At 42.9% G+C, this 26,629-nt stretch overlaps 1 protein-coding gene across 6 annotated transcripts in view; it reads left to right on the top strand.

Annotated features, from left to right (window-relative positions):
- The window catches only part of stxbp5b (syntaxin binding protein 5b (tomosyn)), a 37,510-nt gene extending 12,131 nt beyond the window's left edge, over positions 1–25,379 (top strand). The window contains exons 6-30 of one of the 6 annotated variants that reach the window (XM_070547056.1): positions 1,263–1,326; positions 1,849–1,932; positions 2,214–2,337; positions 2,460–2,538; positions 3,700–3,854; positions 3,927–3,999; positions 9,609–9,756; positions 9,918–9,985; positions 10,078–10,118; positions 10,210–10,430; positions 10,510–10,694; positions 10,944–11,069; positions 11,299–11,450; positions 13,479–13,562; positions 13,840–13,902; positions 13,993–14,049; positions 14,146–14,193; positions 15,594–15,644; positions 16,215–16,343; positions 16,856–17,095; positions 19,504–19,861; positions 20,011–20,176; positions 21,865–21,976; positions 22,088–22,308; positions 24,766–25,379. In XM_070547056.1, the coding sequence (XP_070403157.1) occupies positions 1,263–1,326; positions 1,849–1,932; positions 2,214–2,337; positions 2,460–2,538; positions 3,700–3,854; positions 3,927–3,999; positions 9,609–9,756; positions 9,918–9,985; positions 10,078–10,118; positions 10,210–10,430; positions 10,510–10,694; positions 10,944–11,069; positions 11,299–11,450; positions 13,479–13,562; positions 13,840–13,902; positions 13,993–14,049; positions 14,146–14,193; positions 15,594–15,644; positions 16,215–16,343; positions 16,856–17,095; positions 19,504–19,861; positions 20,011–20,176; positions 21,865–21,976; positions 22,088–22,308; positions 24,766–24,807 (3,091 nt within the window). In that variant the 3' untranslated portion in view covers positions 24,808–25,379. The remainder of the gene's footprint in view (positions 1–1,262; positions 1,327–1,848; positions 1,933–2,213; positions 2,338–2,459; positions 2,539–3,699; positions 3,855–3,926; positions 4,000–9,608; positions 9,757–9,917; positions 9,986–10,077; positions 10,119–10,209; positions 10,431–10,509; positions 10,695–10,943; positions 11,070–11,298; positions 11,451–13,478; positions 13,563–13,839; positions 13,903–13,992; positions 14,050–14,145; positions 14,194–15,593; positions 15,645–16,214; positions 16,344–16,855; positions 17,096–19,503; positions 19,862–20,010; positions 20,177–21,864; positions 21,977–22,087; positions 22,309–24,765) is intronic. The other 5 variants (XM_070547051.1, XM_070547053.1, XM_070547052.1 and 2 more) reach the window with 5 other exon arrangements.
- The last annotated feature ends 1,250 nt before the right edge of the window (positions 25,380–26,629 follow it).

The following is a 26,629-nucleotide window of genomic DNA, read 5'->3' on the forward strand; positions in this document are numbered from 1 at the left end:
TGACCTGCAGAGAGCTGGGACCACAGTAACAAAGGTCACCATCAGTAACACATTACAACGGCAGGGAATCAAATCCTGCAGTGCCAGACGTGTTCCGCTGCTGAAGCCAGTGCATATCCAGGCCTGTCTGAAGTTTGCCAGAGAGCACATGGATGATACAGCAGAGGATTGGGAGAATGTCATGTGGTCAGATGAAACCAAAGTAGAACTTTTTTTTGGTATAAACTCAACTCGTTGTGTTTGGAGGAAGAAGACTACTGAGTTGCATCCCAAGAACACCATACCTACTGTGAAGCATGGGGGTGGGAACATCATGCTTTGCGGCTGTTTTTCTGCTAAGGGGACAGGACGACTGATCCATGTTAGGGACAGAATGAATGGGGCCATGTATCGTGAGATTCTGAGCCAAAACCTCCTTCCATCAGTGAGAGCTTTGAAGATGAAACGTGGCTGGTCCTTCCAACACAACAATGATCCCAAACACACCGCCCGGGCAACAAAAGAGTGGCTCCGTTAGAAGAATTTGAAAGTCCTGGAGTGGCCTAGCCAGTCTCCAGACCTCAACCCCATAGAAAATCTGTGGAGGGAGTTGAAAGTCCGTGTTGCTCGGCGACAGCCCCAAAACATCACTGCTCTCGAGAAGATCTGCATGGAGGAATGGACCAAAATACCAGCTACTGTGTGTGCAAACCTGGTAAAGACCTATAGTAATCATTTGACCTCTGTTATTGCCAACAAAGGTTATGTTACAAAGTATTGAGTTGAATTTTTGTTATTGACCAAATACTTATTTTCCACCCTGATTTACAAATAAATTCTTTAAAAATCCTGCCATGTGAATTCATGGATTGTTTTTCACATTCTATCTCTCACAGTTGAAGTGTACCTATGATGAAAATTACTGACCTCTGTCATCATTTTAAGTGGGAGAATTTACACAATCGGTGGCTGATTAAATACTTTTTTGCCCCACTGTACTTTTCTCCAGGTTGACATGCTAAAGACTAGCCCAAGACCAAAATGGATTTTTGCCAACTTCAGCCTTAAATCTCTCATTGTAATTAATGCAAACATTATTTTAGAAACTTTTATGCCCACTGTTATTTTTACAATATACGATTAGTCAGCTGAAGGAGCCCTAGGATGCTCTAGAGGCCTTACCGCTAGCTACTTCTGCTAGTTGCACTTGCTAATGAATCCATAGGATCTTGTGTAAAAGACCAGGACATCGATTAAAAATGTCTCGTGCTGTTCTGTCACAGATCCACCAAGACACATCCAGGGCCCGTTGTACACATCAGTGATAATCCCATGGATGAAGGAAAGGTAAATAACCAACCACAGAAATGTCTCATGTTGTGTGTTTTTCTGAAACCTACATAAATTAAATTTCTGTTTATTTATTTTTTTGTCAAAATAAGTTACTTTTTATTTTCGGACCTTTAAAAATGGTAAATATGGAACAAAATGACAGAAATCAAGAAAAACTCTTGTTTTTTTTTTTTCAACATTACAGAATACACCAGTCAGCCATTTCAGCCCTGGGATGGTTTATGTGGTGTAATTGTCCATGATTACTAATAAAGAGACTGATCAAATGTGAAACCTTGGCACATCAGGTCTGCTAGATGACTTTTAAACGGTACATTTCCAGTGACTGAGTTTTTCCAGTCAAGTTGTCAAAAATTCACCAGAAAAGACCGACAAAACCTTTGGAACACACTAACATGAGCTTCTTTCTTGGCCGTTTTTTCATGACCAAGCCCGTCCCAGGAGATCCACCTGTGGAACATGAAGGACAGTCACGAGTAAAGGCACGGTAACTCTGCTCTTCTCTCGTTGTCACAGCTTCTGATTGGATTCGAGTGCGGGGTGGTGGTGTTGTGGGATTTAAAGTGCAAGAAAGCAGACTACCGCTACAATTATGATGAGGTGAGGGGTGATTTTCTTCTCTCTCTTCATTAATATCTCCAAAGCGTGTTCGGACTTGCCAGACACGTCTGACCAGAAGCTGCAAAACATGAAATACCTGCTTTTCAAGTCCCTCAGTCAAAATATTCCCTTTTAGATCCCTTTTTAACATCTAAATTTAGTTTAATAAAACAAATAAAGCAAAATAAATCAAGGTGGGAAATCACTGTGATGATATTATGCCTTAGCTGAGGTGTTTAAAATGCTTGACTATGTAACGGATGTGTCTCTGGGACTCTCAGGCAATCCACTCGGTGGCTTGGCACCATGAGGGGAAACAGTTTGTTTGCAGCCACTCTGACGGCACTTTGACCACGTGGAATGTACGAGTCCCCGCCAAGCCAGCACACATCATCACCCCGCACGGTAGGAGCTCTCCGACCACGATACAAGCAATAAAAAGTCCCTTTAATCTAAAAAGTCATTCATGCATGAAAACACCAAATGGATGACTGTTTACTGTTTTCTTGCCCTTTGACCTCCAACAGGAAAACAGCCTAAGGATGGAAAAAAGCCAGAGCCATGCAAGCCTATACTGAAAGTGGAGTACAAAACTACAAGGGCTGGGTGAGTGAGTTCCCACCCATCCTGTGTCTTAAGTTACTCTGCTCTGAATCCACATCCTGCTCCTTTCCTGTTGTTCTGCTGAAACCAAACAGGTCTGTCTTGTTGATTGCATCAGTAATAAACTGAGGGTAGTTCACACTGTGGGCAAAATCGCATCAAATACGATTTTTTCCTCCCCATATTTAGCGACCCATATCTGAGCTTTTGTGGCAGTCTGAACAGCACAGATCCAGGTCACTTTCATTTGTAGTACTGAATCTGATACGTATCTGATGTTTTTGTAAGCGACTACAGTCTGAACGGTCGTGTCGCAATAAATCCACCTCATATGTCACCGAGTCAGCGGAGGAGAGCGTCATGTGTTGATGTAACTGAGGAGAGGTGCTGACAGAGGTAATCAGAGGTCTGTCTGGACATCCTGGTAAGTTTTTGTTAAGTATGCGTGGGAGCGGGAGGGTGTGCTGCTGCTGGAGCCAAGCTAATACGAGAAGACAGCAGGAATAAGGAGTAAAGTTTGGAAGGTTCCCAGCCAAAATGGGAGACCTGATCCTGAAACTGTGGATGAACTCTGTCAGTGAAGCTCTTCAGATGACAACTCCACCTCTCCTGGTTTCGACTCCTCAGAGCACGTTGTGTGTGACTTGTCTTCTGCACGTGCGGGCCGCTTTGGGGTCGTAAACCGTTCACAGTGGAGCGTGTTTGCCGTCACATTTCAGTTTCAAATTTAATAAAGAAACATGGAGATTGAGCATTAAGACCTGCAGTGTGACCCTAGCAATAGACAGATGCCTATTCCAGCTCGTTCCTCCTCCTAAACGCAAGTGTCGTCTCCGATTGTGTGTTAATCGTAGGATCTTATCGTGTCAAGGTCACAGAGTACAAGGATAAAACTTTTCTGTATCAAATATGTCAAAAATGATCAGTTTCACTCGAGCTGATCTAGTTTTTTTCTTCAGGTATTTGAGGCCAGGGATTAATTAGTTGTCGTGATTAAAAAGTAGGCCCCTCTCTTTGTGGAACGGGGCCAAATGTTCTCCAGAGGAAGGACAACAGTAAATTCTGGTGTCCTCCACCCACTTACCACAGACTGGATGGAGCAGTTTTAATATTTACTCCTGTTTGAGTTTAATTAAGCAGCAACGTGTGTGTTTTCTCATGCAGGGACCCTTTCATGGTCCTGTCTGGCGGTCTGTCGTACGACACGGTGGGGAGGAGAGCCTGCTTGACAGTGGTGCATGGGAAGAGCACTACTGTCCTGGAGATGGACTATCCCATCGTAGATTTCCTAACGCTATGTGAAACTCCTTATCCCAATGGTGAGGTCTGGTTCGTCGCTGCGTGATGACACACACGAGTGATGTTTCTGATGTTTGTGTTTTCTCCACCAGACTTTCAGGAGCCGTACGCTGTGGTGGTCCTTCTTGAGAAGGATCTGGTTGTAATAGACCTCGGACAGACTGGGTAATTATTTAGCTCTTTATTAATTTATCTTTTACTTTAAATGTTTGAATATGCATTGTCTTTTTCATATTGCAAATGTAAATGGACTATAGCGAATAGTCATTGCTTGATTATTAGTCTGCTTGAGACATTTTAATTATTTTACTGCATCGTTTTTAGAATAAATAAAAAATTTCTTAAACTTTTCAACTAAAATGAATAAAAATGGTTGCCCTCCACACCACTAGTCTGTGCTGCGAGCATCCGACGAGTTTGGCTCCATTAGTCACCTCTTTCAAGGATAGTTGTAAAACTGTCATGGTGGATGAAGCCAATCTCACATCAGCAACGAATCGACTCGTAAACGTTTAAAGTAATTTTATCTTTCAGTAAAAGCACTTTTTATTGTGTAGATAAATGATTTTCATTTTAACACTAAAACTCCCAGGATTTTCTGACCCCCTCAGCACTACCAGAGCTAAGCTAATTAGCTGCTTGGTTTAAAAGTACTAACCCAATCAGTTTTGAGCAGTGATGCACCAATATGAAACTTTTGGGCCGATACCGATATTAAGATCACTGTTATGGCCAATAACCGATATTTGTAGATGCTGATATACTGACGTTAATGCATCTAAAATCTGTAGATTTTGTATTGTATTTTGTACCCAGCCCTTTTTCCTTCTGGCACTCACAGAGTACAGACGCTTCCCCTTTTGCTCCCTTATCTTTTTTCCCAAGGCTCTTTGTCCTGCTTGCCCACAGAGCGCCTCTCTGCATTTCTCCTGAAAAACCCAATTTTTTTAAAATGGATCTAATTAATTGGTCATTCAACGCGATTGATAAATTTTTCTTAACAATGAGGACGGAGCAGGGGGCTCCCACTTGCCCGCAAGCGACACACCCAGCGGGGTATATGCTCGATTCCTGGAAGGAGTGGAGGATCGTATGCCTCTCCCGGTTGTCCATTGAGGACGTCGAAGATGTGTGGATGTTTGGCCTGATGATCACTGGATTTCTTCTGATTGGAGTGGGAGGATATCTGGTTTTCTTGAAATTTGGGAAGACGGGAGCGATTGGAGGGCGACCCACACCCAAGGAAAGCACCGTCCATGTGGAGACCTCACAGACTGGGACGTTACTCGAGGTGAATCGTAAGCTGGACAATGTCTTAGCTGCATTACCGGTATCAGTGAGCAAAATGGATGTCATCTCGGAGAGGGTCACCGGACGGTGTGGAGATGTTTAAAACCTAAATTGGCTTCACTGGAGGACTTGAATGATCAGTAACAGACTTGAAGGCAGAGAGCAAAATTATCTCTGCCTGACCCAAACAAAGTCTTGTTATCCGAATCTGACGCCATGGCAGCCTTGTGAATGCCAATAACAAACCCCCACGAAGGAATGCAGACAGATGCTGTGAAAACCCGACCTACCCCCCCCCCGCCCCCGCCTTCGGATTGGTGGAATTCAGCCTGGCGAAGTCATCAACCTGCAGGTGTCAGTGTGCTCTGCGCTCCTCCCAAGACCTCCCTCCCACCTGTGGCTACAGTGGCTGAGCGCCATACAGGGCTGCTCTCGCTGGGGAAACAGGATCTCAGCCCCCCCCCCCCGCCTTCCTATCGGAGTCATGTTGTGAACTGTGATGTTCGTGCTTATATGTTTGAGGCGTTTTTTTTGCATAGTAAAGCTACTCCCTGCTGGGAGTAACTCTGGTATGCCTTTTTTTCCCCTCCCCCAATTTATCCTCATGTAATCCCCTTTTCATCTAATTGAAATGAGCGCCGTTTGGCTGCTCTCGTGGTCTGCCTGTATCTGTTCTGTCTACATGTGTGTGTAACCTTGGTCAGGCTGTGCTGCGGAGTCAAATTCCTATGCTCTGGGTCGCTGGAGCGCTGCCAATAAAGCTATCTGATTCTGATTTGTGTTTGTGGGCGATGGTGCACGGGAGTTAAGTAATCACCCTGTAATCGAAAGGTTGCAGGTTTGAGCCCCGCTCAGTTTGTCGTTGTGTCCTTGGGCAAGACACTTAACCGCCTTTGCCTGCTGGTGGTGGTCAGAGGGACCGGTGGCCCCTTTGCTCTGCAGCCTCGCTTCTGTCAGTGTGTCCCAGGGCAGCTGTGGCTACATCGTAGCTCATCACCTCCAACGTGTGAATGACTGATTGTGTTGTAAAGCACCTTGGGGGGTTCAAGGACTCTAGAAGGCGTTATATCAAATACAGGCCATTTACCATTTAGAATGAAAATGATTAAAGCTGAATTTATGTTGTTATGCACACACACAGCACACATTTATGCTTCTGAGATGATCACATTCACTGTCACGTGTCTAAACAAATACACATCACCCCCCTCACCCTCTGACACAGATAAACAAATGGAAACAAGATGGAAAAAATAGCAGTTGTTAATATCGACCCGGTTTTATTTATTCGACCAATATCGATATGTTAAAAAATGACTCACATCGACCGATACCGATATTGATTGAGGTACAAGGAAGTGTGTTCATACCACTCCGGTGCTTGCTTCCTTTCACTGGCTTCCTGTATGTTGCAGGATCCAGTTTAAATGACTGCTTTTTGTTTTTTAATCTCTCCATGGCCTAGACCCTACCTACATACTATCAACCTACACGCCTGTCAGGAATTTAAGGTCTAGTTCCCAGACCCTGTTACTTATTCCAAAGGCTCGTCTCAAGACCTGAGGAGATAGAGCTTTCTCAGTGGCTGGCTCTAAGCTCTGGAACAGCCTCCCATCACAGCTTAGGACCTCTCAGACTTTGGAGAATTTTAAGTACCTGGATGGTACAGCTCCCATCTACCTGAATCCTCTTGTAAAGGCTTACATCACGGCTCGGCTGCTCCTGTCATCCATCAGAGGATCGCTGACTAGCAGTGGCGACACCACGCTCAGGACATTCCACTCTTTTCATGTGTCGTTCCACAGACGTACCAAGCACTACCAGAACAGGCGTCCTTGTTGATTTTCAAGAAACTCCTGAAGACTCAGCTCTTCAGAGAGCATCTTCTAAGCTAGGATCCTCCCTGCTCCCATCCTCCACTCTACTGTCCACTCCTAGTTCGCCTCCTTCTATGATTCATTATGCTGCCTCCCTGCCACCTAGGGTTGACTGATTAGTGTTTGTTGTTCGCCTCAAGGGCAACCTGCTGGCTTCATTATCACTTGTAAGTTGCTTTGGAAACAAAGCTAAATACATAATAAACAAACAAACAAATAAATAAATAAATAAACATGTCATTGCCTAAAACTTATTTACTTGACCTGGCTTTTCATGTTGGTTGGTCTGTGTAGCTATTCTTTTACTTTTACTTGACATTCCTTGTGCTTTAGCAATACAGAACCTGTAATGGCCACATTTACAAAACAAAGACCGCCTTTCACAAATGTTTAAGGATACTAAAAAAAGACAACATAAAGTGGCTGCCCTCCGGTAGAGATAGGGGGTACCGCCAAAAGACTGCTCTCTGGGAGTTCTAGTGCAATTTATGTGTAAGACTTATAATTAAGGAATATTTTTGGTTATTTCTGATTCAAAAACGTGTGTGATGGATGACCTAAAACAGGACATATTTGAGATTCATGGAGAATATTTAGGCTTTTTAAAATTTCTACATGCACAAATGATAAAAGCCTTATTTGTACTGTTATTAACTCCATATGCTGGTATTTCATATGTTAATGTACAATATTATTTTGTTGAATTTAGACTAATCCAAAATTAGGTAATGAGTGGAAAATAATCATTAACTTAATTCACTAGTTTATTGCATTTTGGAAATCCCAAAACTACTTATTTCTTTAATCTGGAGAAGAACTTGTTTTACTAGTTTTTTTAACCAGTTATCATTTAAAATTGACTATGTGAAATATTTTAGACCCAAATGTTATACCTGTTATAACTTGTATAAGGCTGGATGAAGGGGACGTCCAGTGGTTACATTATTATATCTCTGACTGGAACATCAATCTAAATCCGAGTCGAGGAGGTGCTTAAAACCGTTTTTCATGTGTATCAATTCAATTCATTTTATTTATATAGCACCAAATCGTGACAAGAGTCGTCTCAAGACACTTCACAAAGTAAAAGTTCCAATTGAGTTCAGTTCATTATGCCAGTTTTTGCTCATTTAAAATATATTTTTAAACATTTTCTAAATGCTTTTTTATATTTTTACATTTTTTTTGTCTTTGTGAAGCGCCTCGTGATTTTTATCTTGAGAGGCGCTATAGAAATGATATATTCTTCTTTTTTCTTCAGTTAGGTTTCCTATATAAGGAACCCAGCAGCTTGCATCGAGTCACTAGCCACGTTTACATGGACACAATTATTCGGACTGAATGCCCAATCCGATAAAAAACTCTGCATGTAAACACATTTCTGTAATATCTAATCCAGAACTTGCATTTTGTGGAAGTAAAATAAAAATCTGATTATTGCACAAATCATTCGACGAACATGTTCAAGTCTGTACTGGAAACACGCAGATTAATTTCGGGTTTGCAGCACGGATCCCTGTTTCTGTGAATGCAGCAGTCGTTTCTGCAGCAGGTGGATGGAGACGTGCTCGTAAAGAAGACAGGGTAGCATCGGTTAAACAGGCCTGGTTTGAGTTTAAGGAGGCTGACGTTGAGTAGAAAAACATCCTCGGTTAAATGTAATGGGTGACTATCTGTGTAAACATATCTGTGTAAAAGCACGTTAACGCTTTTAAGGCTTCCAAACTTTCTGAACATCTCCTGTTATTTAGTTTGAACCAACTTTTCTCAGCAGTTTCAGGTCATTGTCACATTTTATTAATAATAAATCACAACAAAACTCTGTAATAAAACATGAGTCTGAACCCCCCCACCCCCGCACCGCGCCCAGCCGTCACGACAGACCCGCGGACCAGCTAATCAAGAGGCAGAGAGGAGGATAACCCTCCCTTATTTTAATATTGTTAATAATAAAACGCAGCAAAGCATAAATCTGCAATTATTCACTGAAGAAAATGTAACTTCTGTGAGCAAAATAAAAAAAACATTATATTGATTAAATGAATAAGGAAAGCAAGAAGAATAGTTTCTTCTCTTTTTTACATTTTTAATTTTGTTTCATGACGTTTGTTTACACCTTTGTTTTTTTAAGAAAAGAAAACTGCGTTTGCTCAACCTGATTGAATACTTGTTGCATATAAACTCACGGCACGATTGGATCATTTCAGTTAGTGTGCGTGTGATTTCTGATCAACCAAGACTTGAATTGGATTGGGGAAATTTGGCGCATCTAAGCGTGGCTACTGACTAGTGTCAGTGGCTTTACAGCAATCCTCATACTAAGCAAGCATATAGCGACTGTGGAGAGGAAAACTCCCTTTTAACAGGAAGAAACCTCCCGAGGATCCTGGCTCAGTATAAGCAGCCATCCTCCACGACTCACTAGGGTTGGAGAAGACAGAGCACACGCGCACACACACACACACACACACACACACACACACACACACACACACACACACACACACACACACACACACACACACACACACACACACAAAAACACACACACACACACAAACAAACAAACAATCATGTCTGTGTAATCAGAGCTCTTTGTCATGACAGGTACCCGATATTTGAGAGTCCATATCCTCTGTCCATCCACGAGTCACCAGTGACCTGCTGTGAGTATTTTGCCGACTGCCCCTCCGAACTTATTCCTGCACTTTACTCCGTTGGCAGCCGGCAAAAGCGACAAGGTTTCAGCAAGAAGGTAAATGACCCCTCCCCCCCCCCAGAACTGTACTTCACATGAAAAACCTTTGGTCCTGGAGACGTGATGTCTAACCTAACAGCAGACGCAGCACTTAAACTCGTTAAAAAGACAACCAGAAGATTACTTTCAGAATTTCATTTGATTCCTTATTTTCACAGGAATGGCCCATTAGTGGTGGAAACTGGGGCCAAGGCACACAGAGTTATCCAGAAATCATCATTACAGGGTCTGGAAATAAAATTATAGCCTTAATATGTGGATTTAATTCCACATAATTGTAATTTATTGAAGTTTGTTTTGTGCTTCCTCCTAAAATAGACACGCTGATGGGTCGATCAAATTTTGGGATGCGTCTGCATGTGAGTTTTTTCTTCTGCTTGTGTATTTTATGAAAGATCAGGGTGACATCGATGTGATCTAGTGAATCATTTTGCCCTCTTGCCTTTGAAGTAATGCTTCAAGTGCTGTACAAGCTCAAGACTGCCAAGGTGTTTGAGCGGGCACGCGGTAAGGAGGAGAAACCGACCGCGGACATTGTGGACGAAGACCCGTTTGCCATCCAGACTCTGTCCTGGTGTCCTGAGAGCAGGATGCTGTGTGTGGCTGGAGTGTCTGCTCACGTCATCGTCTACAGGTTCAGCAAACAAGACATCACCACGGAAGTGGTGGAGGTAGGGGGAGAATAAATCACAATCATCACGCAGACATATCAGATCTCCTATCTGAGGATCTTCTCCTCTTTTCCACCAGCTACTGGAGGTGCGGATGCAGTGTGATTTTAATGGCGTAGACTCCCCCGTTCTAGGGGGGGAACAGACCTCCGCCCTGCCAACTCCTGCAGCTTCATGCAGCCCTCAGGAGTCCGAGTCTCCCTTTCAGCCCTCTACAGGAAGCAACTCCTCTGACGGACCCCGGGACAATATTCCATGCCTACAGTATGGCCGTATTGTTTTTTTCCCTCTTTATGTGTTTTATGTGCAGAAAGTTTGGATAAGAAATGAAAAAGTCTCTAATTGATGCCAAGTAAGAAATGCAGCCATTAATCTCCTCCCTCCAGAGTTAAAAATGTATTTAAAGTAGAAGAAAAAAACCTCTAAATCTTCCATATAATAAGGTTTCATCCTGATTTTGTTGTCTGAGTGGCTTTATAATCCAGCGTGCTTCCTGTCGTGTGCTGGATGCAGGGTGCGGAGCTCCCCGCTGAAGCAGTCTCCGGGCTACCAGGTAGAGCTGGTGATCCAGCTGGTGTGGGTGAGTGGGGAGCCGCCTCAGCAGATCACCAGCCTGGCAGTCAACTCCTCCTACGGCCTGTGAGTCTTGATATTTTGACACCAGCTCGTGTGTGTGTGTGTGTGTGTATGTGTGTGTGTGTGTGCGTGCGTGTGCGTGTACGTGTGTGTGTGTGCACGCCCACACGTTATCGCTGCTTTTGTGCTGAATCTGAGTGAGTCAGGAAATGTTAATCACATCCTGCCTTAAAGGAGGCAGTCCAAACGGTCCAAATATCGACATCAGAACCTCGTTCCTTCTGTCTCCCAGTGTGGTGTTTGGAAACTGTAACGGTCTCGCCGTGGTGGACTACCTCCAGAAAACCCTGCTGCTCAACTTGGGCACGTCGGAGCTGTACAGCCCTTCCGACCCGTGCCAGAGGCAGCCTCGATCGCCACGGAAACCCCGCCAGCCCTCTGGAGGTGAGCTGCATTACACTGCTGTCTCGTCATTCTCCCGGTCTCTCCCTTACCCAAATCTGCAGCAGAACTGCTCCTGGCGCTCCGCCTTTCATTAATATCCCTAAAAACGCTCGAGGCTCGATCCCTGACAGACCTCCATGAGCGCCGTCTCCTGCAGTGGCTTCACTCCCTCAACAGGGGGCATTGCTGACATTCTCCATCTGTTGAGCAGAACAGTGAGGTGTGGTAATCCATGTAGATAGATGAGGCATACACAGACCTTGTTTACTGGTCTGTGATGCTATGTTGGGTTAAAGAATAAACTCAAAGGTAGAAAAACTAGAGGTGGGGACAGACGGCTATCAGCTGTTCTGTTGTGCCTGTGACTAAAGGACTTTCAAAATAAAAGTTGGACTACTGGGGTTTTCCTGTTGGACCATAAATTAAAGAATAAAACAAAAAACTAAAACAGGAAGTGCTAGATTATACATTTTTCAATAATGTAAGATAGTGTGTTTATATTGTGTTTTTTGTATATAAGAGACTTTTTAACACAGACAAATTTGTCTCTCATCCTCCTCTTCATGCGTTCGCCACCTCTAAACCCACGTGTCCTGTCATTTCTGTCCACAAATAAAACACTTGCTGCGCATCTTTTCACTCCTCCAGTCGCGGGGAATTAAGCGTTCATGCTTTTAGAGTTTTTTCGCGAGGTATTCTTCACGCTGCTCCGTGTCTGCCGCTAGTTATCCTCGGCTCTCTTTATGTTTTTGAGGGTGCAATGGCGGCGGTATAGACGACAGCGGCGTCCTGACCAATCACAAGCCTGCGTTGTCTGTCTCAACAGACGGATGTTTAGAAAAGAGAGCTCGACTCCGTCCGTCCTTGCGGAGCTCTCCAGCAGGCCCGCAAGGACGGATAATGGCGTTGCGTGTCTCCGCACTGACGCAGACAGAGAAGCATGACTCAGGCTTTACTCCCAACACAAAAATGCAGCTTGCTTACAACGATTTAGGAATCTACTGCCCCCTATCACCAGGAAAATTGCACACAGTCACTTTAAATAAGAAAAACAAAGATAGTTGCTCATCCTGGTTTTTAATGTTTCACCAGGTTGTGACACTGATACAGCAGGTAGCTTCATCTCTGTGTTGCTGCTAATCACAGCTGCTCACTGACTGACAGAAAACAAATCAACAGCTTTGTGTTTATTTTGATATTTAATATTATTTTGATGGAAACTTTTTGGATTTTAACAGCTTCCACATCATGTCAGTATAGTCACATTTTAATTTGACATTATATTTATAGATGGTGTTTTCTCTTTATTGTTTAAGGTTCCAGAAAGGTTGTAGTACTTTACCTTTTCTAACATAATTTATAAAAAGACCAAGTTCACTGTTTTTTTTTCCAACACATCTGCATTAGTCTCTAGTATAAATGAATGCCTTGTGAGGTGATCTCTTTGGGGAAAAGCTCTGGTGCTCCTGTTTCAGGAACAAGAAGTTAGTTGGAGAAGAAAGGATTTAGCGTTGTACTCTATCATGTACTGATATGTTGACATCTGGCCTCTGATCAGCTGATTTTTTAGTTAACTTGCTCATGCTGGAGGCCCATCCTGCAAGTTGCAAAACAGCAGGAGACAGCCATTTTCTGTATATCTCTCCTGGGACCCCCCCCCTCCCCCCCATGAAATGGGATTTTTGCCCCTTGGCGCAGGGACGCCGCCCATTATACATACTGTCATTGGTTTCACCTTGTGTTTATGCTCCTTCACCCTTTCGTCACTCTTTGATGTATTTGCCTGTCTCTGTTGCCTGCTGCTTAATTCAACATTAAGTAAATATTTGCTATAAAGAGTCATTTTACTCGTTTAGAATTGGTGAAACGGTCCAATCATATCGCTACATTTTACTACCATCAGCAACAGATTCAGCAGCAGCAGCTGAGACACAATGACTTTTTTAAATTCACACGTTTGATTTTCACTCCTTTCTCTGTCTGACTCTCTTGGTCTCTCCCTCTCTGTCTATCTGTGAGTTGGTAAAGACGTTCCAACTGGTACGTCTTACATGTCCAGACTTTCTAGCTTGTATTCTCAGTCCGTGAACAAACTGCGCTCCTCTCACTTCAGTAAGTCCTGCTGTGTCAGATTTGATTTCCCCTTCTAGATGATTTTTGCTCATTAAGACGCACTTCCTGCTTTTGACATCCAGCTGTGCATCGTTCACACCTGCGATCTGTGTTGTTAGTCCTGGCACATTAAACCACAAACTAGATTTGTGACGTGTGTTTTCAGAAGCTGTGATCCGTAGCCATCCCTTTCCTAATTAAGTAACTCCCGTCAGATGTAGGAAGAAGCTCTTCGAGTCGCTGCTCTAATGTTAATAAGGATCTCTGACTCCTGCAGGATTCTGTGATGCCAGCGACGGGGTGAACAACTCAGAGGAGCGCTGCAAATCACCTACTTCAGGTAGGCCTATCTGTGGTCACCACACACACACACACACACACTGTTTGTTTTTAAAATCAGACTTTTCTGAAGCGCTGCTGTTTCACGTAGGTTCTCCCTCACCCTGCAACTCAGACGATGAGCGAAAACAGAACTTTATAGAGAAGGGTATTTTCAAAACACGGTTATGGTTAAATGATTATTTATTTATTTATTGGTTTAAGATGCCTAAAGATGCTTTTTTTTTAAAAACCTGATTTCCAGTGAAGGTCAAAGGCCGGCGCTTTTCCAAGACGGTTGCCAGTGATTTTGGTACTGTATGTTTTCCTTTCCCTGTGACTGGCGCCGCTCTGACCACGCTGTGCCTTAATCATCTGCCAGTCTGTGCATATTGTGGCGTTTAATTAATGATTTGCATTCAAGAACTGTGTTTTTTTTTTTTTTTTTACTAATCCCACTGGGTTTAATAGCTGATATACGACGTGATTCAAATGCATGACAGGATGTCCTTTTAAACCTCATTTTCTATGCAGTTATTTTTTATTTCCCGTTTGGAGAAAACACATCAATGCAGAGAATATTAAATGTAACTTGAGTATTTTACTCACCCGTTTGGATAACAGCATAGAAAATCTGCTTCCTGCCTTTGTATTTGCAGCACTAACCCTCTGATGTTTACCTGAATTCTCTGATTCTTGCTGATTTTCTGATTCCAGGACTTCACTTCAGTGCAATCTGACTTTCTGCTCATTATTTCTACTCTTTCTGCATAACAGCATTCTTTGAATTATAATAGTCTTCTTCCTCAGCTGCTTCTTGCTGTATTTGACAGTCCAGGGCCCTCTGTGACGCTTCTATTCTCACGGCCGTGCCGAGGGTGGTTGGAGACTGCAACAGGCAACTTTTGGGGATTGTTGTTTTTACACTGGCAACACTCCTGATAGAAAGCAGCGACCAGAATCAATTTGTTGGGTTTGGAATCAGATAAAGATCCATCCAGAGTTGTGTTCCTAAAGCCCTTTTCAGATTGACATTCTTTAATGTGTGTGGACAATTCAGTCCGGTTTTTAACCAGAACTGTGTTTTCAGACACACCACTTTTGTACCGGAACTTGTCCTTTCGGCTGCCTTCACACAGCAGGGAAAAGTTCCAGATGTCTGGGGTGGGGGGGGATCGGACCTATGTTAAGCATAATTCTGCGCACACAAAGACGCATAAGACCTGGATGATGGCGCTCAATGGTTAAAGGAATCACGGAAGCGGTGTGATGCGCTCCCTCGCGCGTCTAGACGGTACCGTAGGAGGCGAGCTGCCATGGTTCGCCGCATGCTACAGGAGCGAGCTATCTAGGAGCGCACAGCGTCCCCCGGTCCCCTCCTCCTCCCCCTCCTCCCTGTCCGGAATTCGACCTCACCAGTCTGAAGCAGCTACCCTGTCCGTAACAAGTCCGGACCTGTTACTAGGGGCATCATCCGGTTTAATTACGGAAAACGTTATCCAGATGTTTGTATTCAGACACAAAGGTCTTACGGACAGAGTCCTGAACATTTCCGTTTTTCATGGCCTGTCTGAAGGGGGCTTCAGAGAGCGTTACCTGGGTGTTCTGCATTCACACCCTCAACAGTTGTCCTGCAGCTGGGATCCTCTATTCAAATAAAACATTTCAGTTATTATTTCCTTTAAAAAAAGAGGATCTTTGTTTCTGTTACAGCCAAGATGTCACGGAAAATTAGCTCTTCTTCTGAGCAAAAGCCTGAGTCGGGTAAGCCAAACTAATGACTTTAAGACATCTGATCTTGTTTGTTTTTTTACAGGTTTTAAAATTTCCCTTCACATGATTTGTTTTTATTTATTTTTAAAACATATCTTGGCCCTTTTGGAGTATGTTTCGTGGTTATGAATTATAATTAAAAGCTTCTTCTTACAGACACCGCGTAGCACTCACCAAGATGGCAGCATTGTTGGTTACAGATGGTGCTATGATTGGTCGTTCCATCGCTACGGACTGCCCGGAGAAACCATAAAAGCTGCATATCAAAACAGCACTTGTACATGTTTATTACATGGGATTCATGAACTGGTGATCTGCAGAAGGACACTTTTGTCTCGTCTAGTTGCCGTCTCATCGTTTCTGTAGGAAAAAAAAACTTGAAACATTCATTTTTTAATTTGATTTCTACTAAAACACACTTCAAAGTGGCCAAAATATCCCCTCAGAGCTGTAAAACAACTGCTAATTGAGTGTTCCTTAGTGTTTTTATGTGAATTTCAAACTCGTGGTCTTTTCACTGCTAGCTGAGCTGAAGGCTGTGTTTGTTTGCACTGGACGCAGATTGTCAATCCAAGAAGTGGCGCTCTAGAAGGTGTAAGACGCGTGTTTGTTGTTTGAAAGAGGAGGCGAAGGCATCCGGGGCGAGCCTGAAGGAGCCCGTCAGTAGTACTATGTCAGACTCCTGCCAGTGTGAGTGGAGCGGCCTTGGTCTGACTCGGGCTGCGGTGGGACAACTCGCACTAACCCCCGCCACTACGAGTGATGGCTCACTTGTGACTAATTCTCTCACAGCGATGGTTTCCTGAATGCATTCAGCTTGTTTGTTTTGTTTTTTTTGCTTTTAAACCGACTCCTGATGGGTGACCTCATTATTCTCAGTGGGAATTCCCTGTTAGCTTTGAGAAGAGAGTCCACTTTTCTTTCAGCTGCAGAAAATGGCAGCATGAATAATTCTCGCCGCTGTAAAGATCAAGCTACTCCTTGTTTATTTTCACATTGAGGATGTTGTCAGGCGAAGGAAAGCCAAACATCTCAGTGTCAAAAAGCTTTTGGGTGTATTTTGGACGACGGGTTTGTTTGTGATGGGTGGTGTGTTCTTTAAACTGAGTTTCCTGTTTGCTTTGTTATTTCATCTATTGCTTATTCTCAATCATTTCCTCATTCTCTTGTCCTTTTTTTATTTCCTCCTTCCTATCGTCCAGATGCCAAGGATAATGCTTTCACTCGCTCGCGGAGTTCAAGTGTCACCAGCATAGACAGAGAATCTCGAGAGGCCATCTCCTCTTTTTACTTCTGTGAGAGTTTCCCCAGGAAGTCGGACAGCCTGCTCAGCCCCTGCCTGTTGGTGGGGACCTCCCAGGGCTCTGTGATGATGCTGGCTCTCAGTCTGCCTCCGGGCGGGGACCAGAGGCTGCAGCAGCCACTCAGCTTCGCCTCCTGTGGTAAGAATCGGAGTCGTCTCAAAGCCTCGCGTCCAGTTTTCATCAAAGCAGTTCAGATTAAAATTCAGTCATTAGATTTAGTAAAATGTAAAAGACCAGTCGCTACATTTGCATCCTAGCAGCCCTGCTTTAGGCTAAATATCACATTAAAACTTTTAAAACTTTTGATCACATCTTTGTTGGTTTCACAAAGAGAAAGGGGGTGGAGCTAAAAGCAATGTTTCAAATACATTCTAGTTTTTAAAATCCTGAATCTTATACAAAAACTAACAGAAGTAAATACTTATTTTTTATCATTATAGTACATTTTTAACCACATTGTTACACATTGTTAGTTGGACAAGAGTTAAAGCTACAATGGCAAGTCTGCAAAACAAGCTAGCTTACTACGTTGTGTTCATGCCTCCTACCAACGTATAGCTGTTGTATAGCTGTTAATATATTGTGGAGATTGTTTTTTAAAAAAGCAAAAAATTAATAAAGTGGCTCTCTTGCATTGGTCTATAAACCTCCACCATACCACGGCTTGGTCTGAAACCAACCATTGGGCCATCCGATTGTCTCCCCAAACCACCCTACTTCCTTGGGTCGTCCTCACATAACACGCTCACACATTTAGCAACAGAACACCATTGGTGTGAGAGGTTCTCCTCAATAATATCAGAGGACAAACAGTCGGCTGCTACCACTTCAGCTTTAGGACAAACTACGAGTCGCAAAGAGAAAAACACCATTGAAAGCGGCGGCTGGTGTTTAGCGCTATCTCGTTTCCTCTGGCAACAATGGTGCCCCCAAGGCGTGGCCATGGCCACCCCTAGAAAATTGCTAGCCCCACCAGCAAAAGCCAGTGTTAGTAAATCATTAATGTTCGTTCAAACTATAAATTGATCTTATTAAATAAGACAATTAAAGAGTAACTAAACCCCAAAATAACTCTTTTGCTTATAAACTGTATAATAGGGTCTTTACAAATGCAATCTTTCTGTTTCTGTGCATTTTATGACATGTTTGTGTAAACTTGATTAAATCTAAAATCTACGTCTAAAAATATCTCAGTGCTGCCCCCTGTGGCAGAACAGCGGCTACTACATTTTAAACCTGTGATTGACTGGGGCTGGAACAATTCATGTCATCGGTACAGTCTCCTCCCACTCCCCTCCCTCCCAGGATGGAAATTCCCCACTTGGCCATGCCACTCTGTGAGTCCTGGCAACGCCCATTTTTATAGCATTTTTCAAATCTTGACTAGAGGTGGAGTTACGTTTTCTGATGGTGTGCAGTCCCTCTTTAAAAATGAAAATATTACATACAAAATACAAAAAAATACATATGTTTCTGCTGCTCACCTTTAAAAAATGTTTTTCTCTCCATAGTTTTTTGTGAACACAGCAACAAGTGAATTAAAATAAAAAATATGTTTTAAAATAAAATTTGAAATAAAATTTTAAATAACTGAAATGTATGTTTCTTAAATGTTTGTGTTTGTAAAATTTAAATTAAATGTTTTGGATACATACTGTTTTATTTCATAAAAACGAATAAAGAAGCAATGCAATACGTCGCCACAGGCTAAACTCTCCCAGAGTTACCACAGGGACCAATTTGGTGTGCCACCCCAAAAATTTCTTTGGTCCCGTTTGGCCACCCCATCAAAATTTTCAGGGGGCACCCCTGTCTGGCATTATGGGTTCCCATATTGGGGGGCGTGGCCTAGCGATGATAGCCAACAGGAGGGGTGAGAATTCTGATAATGTTTGTGTTTAAAACTAGCTTGTTTTTCAGATTTGTTAAAGCAGCTTAAGTACATCACTTGTGCCGGTATTAACCACAGAGAAGGTTCAGTAAAATAAATGTCAACAAATCAAAATGGTAAACCATCTGAACCATGATTACATCTGTTGGAGTCGAAGGTTCTGTGGTTTCAAAATGAGCACAAATCATCAGCCTTGCTCCGCTGTGCTCGATGGTTTGTGGTGATAAGCTGCTCTGAATTTCTGTTTTAAATGGAACAAAAGGAGTTATTTGTTCCACAAATTGAACAAAATGTTTGTTTTTTCTGCCTTTTGCTTCTATTTTATTTTTACTGTGCCAGGTTTATTTATAAAGCACATTTAAAAACAGCATGACAGCTGATCAAAGTGCTGTACAGTTGTAAAAAGAAAAAAGGAAACCCCAAAATAACAAAGAACAAAATAAAAATTCTGATAAAAATGAAATGGGTGATAAGTTTAAAGAATGAAAATATTTAAAAGAAACATACTAGAGTAAAAACAAGGCTGAGACTAAGAACATACTGAAAGGTTAGCCCATGTCAGCAGGGAAGGCACCTCTGGGTAAAACACTAAAAATCGGATTATTGATATTTTAGCAATATTAAGACTGTCTCTAATCTAAATCTCAATTTTCAGGCACGCTGGTCAGACTCAAAGGAGGCATTTTGACCATGGGCCTCCTTGATGCAACTGGTATTCTGCTGCCCCCTTCCTATGAACAGTGGTACGACCCAAACGCCTCCGATGAAGAGAAAGAGAAGAGCCGAAGACGCAGGCCACCCTCTCCCCCCTCCTCCCAAGAAGGACAGGAAGCTCAGTTTGCTGTTGTGTGTTCAGAGAAGCAGGCCAAGGTGGTGGCCATGCCGTCTCAAACCTGCATCCACAAACACAACATCACTGAGACGTCGTTTGTGCTGAGAGCTGATGTGGTGCAGGTGGCTGGGGCGTATTGCATCACCTGTTTCTGTGCCAATGGCCACATCATGACTCTCAGGTATTTTCCCCTATTAATATTATTTTTATGGGTGTAATATCTCTTTAAAAAGCACATTTTAAATGTGGCTGTGGTGAACGAAGCTTTGAATAAATGTCTGGATTTAGTTTTCAGAGCAGACCAGTAACCATTTGTTTGTATAATCCCAGTTTGCCCAGTCTACGGCCCCTGCTGGATGTGAACTACCTGCCTCTGACTGACATGAGGATAGCAAGAACGTTCTGCTTTTCTAACCTGGGTCAGGCTCTGTACCTCACCTCCCCCACTGAGATCCAGAGGATCACCTACAGCCAGGAGACGTGTGACAACCTGCAGGTCAGAAAACAAGAAGTCTGGCATGTTATTAGCTACAGTTTATTTTAATCCAATCTATTCAAATCCTAGTGTGTGTGTGTGTGTGTGTGTGTGTGTGTGTGTGTGTGTGTGTGTGTGTGTGTGTGTGTGTGTGTGTGTGTGTGTGTGTGTGTGTGTGTGCGCGTGTGTGCGTGTGCGTGTTCATTTTGTCTGTTTTAGCTATTTCAATTTGGAATCAGCCTGATTCAAGTTGGCTGCTACAGCTAATCCACATCAGCTAACATTAAAATCTCCAGCTGTTTTGTATTGAAAAGTGTAGATTTATAATTTTTGAGATGTTGAAATCCTAACCAAGATAGTATATATATATATATATATCAATTCAAGTTTATTTATATAGCGCCAAATCAGGAGAAGAGTTGTCTCAAGGCACTTCGCATAATAAAACATACCAATACAGGTCAGTTCATTTAGCCAATCAGAAAAAAAGTTTCCTATATAAGGAACCCAGCAAATTACATCAAGTCACTGACTAGTGTATATACACAACATATATACTAAGTAGTGTTTCTATGGTTACATTGTGATTTCTAGTGTCAGTGACTTTACAGCAATCCTCATACTAAGCAAGCATTTAGCGACAGTGGAGAGGAAAACTCCCTTTTAACAGGAAGAAACCTCCAGAGGATCCTGGCTCAGTATAAGCAGCCATCGCCTCGACTCACTGGGGATCGAGAAGACAGAGCAGGCACACACACACACACACAAATGCACATCCACACACACAACATATATACCAAGTAGTGTTTCTATGGTTACATTGTGATTTCTTAGTAAATATTCTATTTAGTAAGAGATAAACTTCATTGTATTTATCCTAGTGAATCTATAATTAAAGGATAAACTAGTAGTAGCACATTCAATGTCAAAGAAAGTAAAAAGTTATTATCAGGAGAGGGAGAATGTTTAAATGGTTAGCAGCAGTGTTCAAGCCGATGGCCCTCTCCATGAGGCCACCACAGCTCAGCAGAACATCACTGTAGCTTCTTCTGGGGAGAAAAACACTTAGAGAGAAAATTAAGTTAAACAGCTGAAATTGCAGGAAATAATACAGTTAAAGAGCAAATTGTTGAAGAAAGTAGTAGAGTGTGAAAAGTGCTCAGTCTATCCTCCAGCAGTCTAAGCCTATAGCCGCATAACTACAGAGATAACTCTGGATAACCTAGCTTAGATGGAGGCATGTTGGAGGCAGGGCAAGGGAGAGCTGTCTTTACTCCCCCACTTGTCCAGATCTAGGCTAACATCAGATTTTAACCATAGGCCCTATCAACTAAAAATGTTTTAAGCCTAGTCTTAAAACTACGCAAGGTGTCTGCCTCACGGACTAAAGCTGGGAGTTGGTCCCACAAGAGAGGAGCCTGATGTCTAAAAGATCTGCCTCCCATCCTATTTTTAGATATTTTGGGTACCACCAGTAAACCTGTATATATATATATATATATATATATATATATATATATATATATATATATATTGCATACATCTGCTTCATGTGGATTAGCATTAGCCCAGGAGGCCTATGTACAAGGTAACACTTGTTTTGTAGTGTTATAACTAAATGTTATAAATAATCTGATGCCTGTAACTCAGTCTGTGTTTTACGGGAGAATACATTCAAACAGACAGACTGATGCATTTGTCCTCCTCAGGAGATGCTCAGCGAGTTATTTACCCCTGTGGAGACGCCAGAGGCTCCAAACAGAGGATTCTTTAAAGGCCTTTTTGGTGGAGGAGCTCAGTCTCTGGACAGGGAGGACCTCTGTGAGTACTGCATAAGAGTTCTTCAGACGTATTCCATCACATTTACATGATGTTTCTGTTCCATGATCAGGAACTGATCCGACCTCCTGTGTTTTTGTCTTCCTTTGCTAGTCGGTGAAACGACTGCAGGGAAGGCCTCGCGCAGCCTGGCCCAGCACATCCCTGGCCCAGGCAGCATGGAGGGCATGAAGGGAGCGGCGTCTGGGGTTGTGGGCGATCTTGCACGGGCCAGGATAGCACTAGACGAGCGGGGGCAGAAGCTAGGCGAGCTGGAGGAGAGAACGGCAGCCATGATGGCCAGCGCGGAGTCTTTCTCAAAACACGCCCATGATGTAAGAGTCTAATGAAACGCTTTTCCAGAGCTGTGGAAACATATTTCTTTTGTTTCTGCTGTTTGTCACACGAAATTGTTTCACATCAGCAAACAAATGTCAATTCAGACAAAATATATTTGTGTCTCGATGTGAAAACGTAAATAACAGCCTAAACTTCACAGCTGGGACACTCTTGGCAGCAACAGCTGTAATCAGAAGTTTGTGATGACTGCAAATGAGTCTCTCACATCACTGTGGAGGAATTCAGCCTCACTGGAGGCTTTTCCTGTTGAAGGTCAAAGGTCAGACATTCTCCTTTAGGATTTTCTAGAGAGAGCAGATTTCATGGTCCCATCAATCACAGGAAGTGGTCCAAAAGCAGCTCCAGACCACCACACCTCCGTGTCTGCCTGTTGGTGTCGTGATGTTTTGGTCCTGATGAAACGGGACACGTGTTCCAGAAAGCTCCCTTATTGGCGATTGTGAGATGTGTGTCTGTAGATTCTCTTAGAAAAGAACGCCACCAATTTGCTTCAATGCTGTGGCGGCATCAGGGAGAGCCTTATGTCATCTCTAAGTGGTCAGACCGGAATGTTGCGTAATCATGTCCTTTTTACAAAAGATTGCTCGATGGCGGTATAAAGGGGGTACAGGGACGGTCTCTGTGCTGCAGCAGACGTTCGTTTATCTTGGACATAACTTTCTTTTTATTACAATCGAAGTCGCGATCGTTAAGTTTTTTTTGACAAGCTGCTCCTAAAGGTGTCTAACGTCCTCAGTCCTCGTGCAGTCTCTGGTGATATGACCTCCAGCACATCGCTCCAGTTCATCATCTCAGCCAAAAATACCACAAAATTACCATAACACCATGTTGCCATGGCGCATTCGTAAGACACGCCGTAGCGGCAAGTTTACGCTGATTTGCTGACATGGTGTGTCTTCTAAAAAGGGCTTGTGTTGCAGCAGACATTTTGGCCTTTGAACTTTCCCATGGAGGCCATTTCTGCCCTCTATTCTTTCCTCTTGTTAAATCATGACCTCTGACCTTAACCTGAACCAAGTCAACCCGGCATGGCGTGTTGCTTTTTGAGATCTTTTAGCTAGGGTTGGGCATCGAGAATCGATTGAAACCGGTTCCAACTGTTCATTTTTCCCGGAATCGCTCAACATTTTTTATTTCGATTCCTAGTTTCGGTTCCTAGTGTGCCGACGGAAGAGGAGTCCGCGGCCGATCTCTGTGAAAAATAAACGTGATCTGCAAATTGTGATCAACGCTTTTCAGAGCTGATCACACCAGCTGTCTGTGTGCAGCACGAGTCTCCACACACCCCCCACCCCCCCCCCCACCCCCCGGCGTGGCAGCGGCCAAATATAAACAAACGCTTCTGCCGAACTTTTACTCAGTGATGTAAACTTTAACTCCTGCAGCGTAGAGGAAACTTGTTATAATACGTCAACACGGTGGATTTAATAGAAGCTTAAAGAACAAACTCTGGGCGGTGTGAGGGGAGTTTGTCTCACTGCAGAAATAACACACACGTGAGCGTCAGAAGGCTGAACAATAGCCTGTAGAATAATTAAAGTCATCATGCTAGAGCAGCTTCTGTGTGGTGGACCACACCAGCTTCTACCACCATAAATAATTATAATAATAATAAATCACACACAAAGCTGTAAACATTTTAATTTCCTTTCTGAACTATTTCTGTTGAGTTTTAATGTTTAAAATCTGTTAGATTGTTACTGACAGCAGCTACATTTAAGTTTCACTTCCTGTTCTGACTGAATGCTGCTGCAGCATGGAGGTGTAGTTCTCAGTCATCCTGGACATGATCATCCTGAGAGTGTTAGCTGAAAACAGCTGGATGTTTCTGGATATGTTGGAGACATTTAGCCTCTCATCCCAGAGGCTTCTTCCAGACTTTGGTTGTGGTCAGAAACAAACACACTGGTTGTGCTGCAAGTCTTTTTCTTTGTTTCTCCAAAACATGTTTTTGTCTAAATGAAGGTGATGTTGTTGTTCATAGAATTAAAATTCATGTTTAAGTTCAGATTATTTCATCAAGTAGGACCTGTGGTTAGCTGGCTCAAGTAAAGCATGTCATGTCTTGAAAGAATCGGAATCGGGAATCGATAAGAACCGGAATCGAAACGAGGAATTGGAATCGGAATCGTTCAAAATCAAACGATGCTCAACCCTACTTTTAGCCTTCGTGTTGTCAGACAGATTCTATTGAAGTGATTTATTCCTTCAGGGTGTGGCTGGTGGAGCTGACCAATAATCTGGTTAATCCCAGATGATTCATGATTAGGCCAGGCTGGTTTGGAGAACATTTTCTTAATAAACAAAGTTGTTTACTCTGATTATCTTTGATTCTGGAAGTTATTTACTGATCTGAAACACTTTGTTGGTGAACACGGCTTATTTAATTGTAAGTTAATAATCTTTATCTACATTTTGCTTTTCTTCCTCAGATGATGCTGAAGTACAAAGATAAAAAGTGGTACCAGCTCTGATGGCAGCGTGTGGACAGCTGAACTCATACACACCAGTGTGTCTGGAGGGCTGGAGGTCCCTTTGCTTCTCTTCTGTTTCTATCCACATGGTGGTGGTGGGGGGTGGGACAGGGGGCGTTCTCTCAGCACAATATCTTCAGCCGCTGCAGAGGAGAACCAGCAACGTAGCGGGAACGCAAAGAATCGAAGGAATTTGCTCTACTTTCTCTGTTTCAGCTGATGACATCAGAGAAACCGGACCTATCACATTCATCATCCGCTCAAACGCGTCTCACACTTAAATATAAATGTACATAAATATATATCTATCCACCCACTGCTGTTCTGTTCTGAAGGAGGAAGAAATCTGCAAAAACACAAATACTTGGAATGACCTGGCTGCTCATTTGTTTTCCTTTCCCAACCCCCTTACGGTGTCTGCCGAACACGTGAACCTTAACGAGGAGAAAAGTCTGATCCTTCTCAACGAATCGAGTCGGAACGTGAACGGTCCAACACGAACAACCCAGTCAGCGAAGGACTTGTGTGTCTTTTGTTTATTCTGATCTAAATAACATCTGTCCTCAGCCATACGTCAGTTCTTATTTCAGTTTTTTTTTTTCTAGAAAGGACCTTTGAAGATTAGTAGAAACAAAAACGACAGGAAGGTGATGAGTCTTTTGCCTCTTACTGAATAAGGGCTGGTAGTCGTACTTTTTCAAAGCAACTTCTGGGAAAAAACTGCTTGTTTTGTCATTTTTTTTATTTAAGATTTAAATATATATTTATCAAGGAAGTATAATATATATTTTGGAAGGTGAAAAATTTAGCGTTGGGCATTATTATTTTTTCCGTTCTCAGCTAAATGTGCAAAAAAGTGCTGAAAATGTTTACCCCGTATGAAGAGTTTACATAGATCAGAGGTGAGTGGATACACTGGAAACCCCTGAAGGTCGTCCGTTAGGTGGGCGTTTATTTTAGGGGTTATTTCAAGAGTAAGATGTCACGACAGGCCAAACACGATTGTCATTAATATAAGGAGCATAAATGTATATTTTGGAGTATAAAAGTCTATTTGATGATTGCTCAGACTGGTTTTTCCTCTCCTGTGTAGCTGATTTAGTGGCGTTTCTCACCGCGTGTGTGTGAAGCATGTGTTTCTAACAGCACAACAGAAGCGACGATGCTCTGTGTGTGTTAGTAGCTGCCAGCAGATACGACCGAGCACAACGCGCTGTTGGACGTCTCTTTGTGAAGCCATCGCTCACAAACTCTCTTTTTGCCTTCGCTTCATATAACCACTACCTGTGTGTGTTTGTGAACATGCATATATGAAGGACTGTGTCTATGAGTGCCAATGTTTATAGGACTACATGGAAACGGCGTGTTACACTGGGTCATTGTGATTATTTTTTGTTTAGATTTCATGATTTGCTGCTATTTGTGTCGACACAGTAGCATCATCTGTTGAGCTTTTATTTTGAAGGGAGACGAGACTGCTGCCAAATGTTGTAAATATCAGGACAGCTGGACACAAATCTGACAGTGCACGCCATGTTCTTTTCTGACACCAAAGAGTTACTTAATCTCACGAAGTTGTCTTGATTTTTTTCTTTAGCTTAAATAATCTGAACAGGTGGTCTGCTGTGGACCAGGATGGTGGTTCTTGTGAACGTGGCGACCATGTGTTCAGGAAGCAAAGTGATTTTTGAAGAGTTTCATTCCAAAATGAGATATCCACCAAAGAAAAACCAAGTGTGCTGACAGGCTGAAGTAAATGTATCCGTAGGAAGCGTTCGGTTTCTCACCTACGTGTCTTACCCACGATGGATACGCACAGTTT

Source organism: Nothobranchius furzeri, chromosome 18 (genome assembly GCF_043380555.1).
Source record: "Nothobranchius furzeri strain GRZ-AD chromosome 18, NfurGRZ-RIMD1, whole genome shotgun sequence".
In the NCBI taxonomy this organism is placed as follows: domain Eukaryota; kingdom Metazoa; phylum Chordata; class Actinopteri; order Cyprinodontiformes; family Nothobranchiidae; genus Nothobranchius; species Nothobranchius furzeri.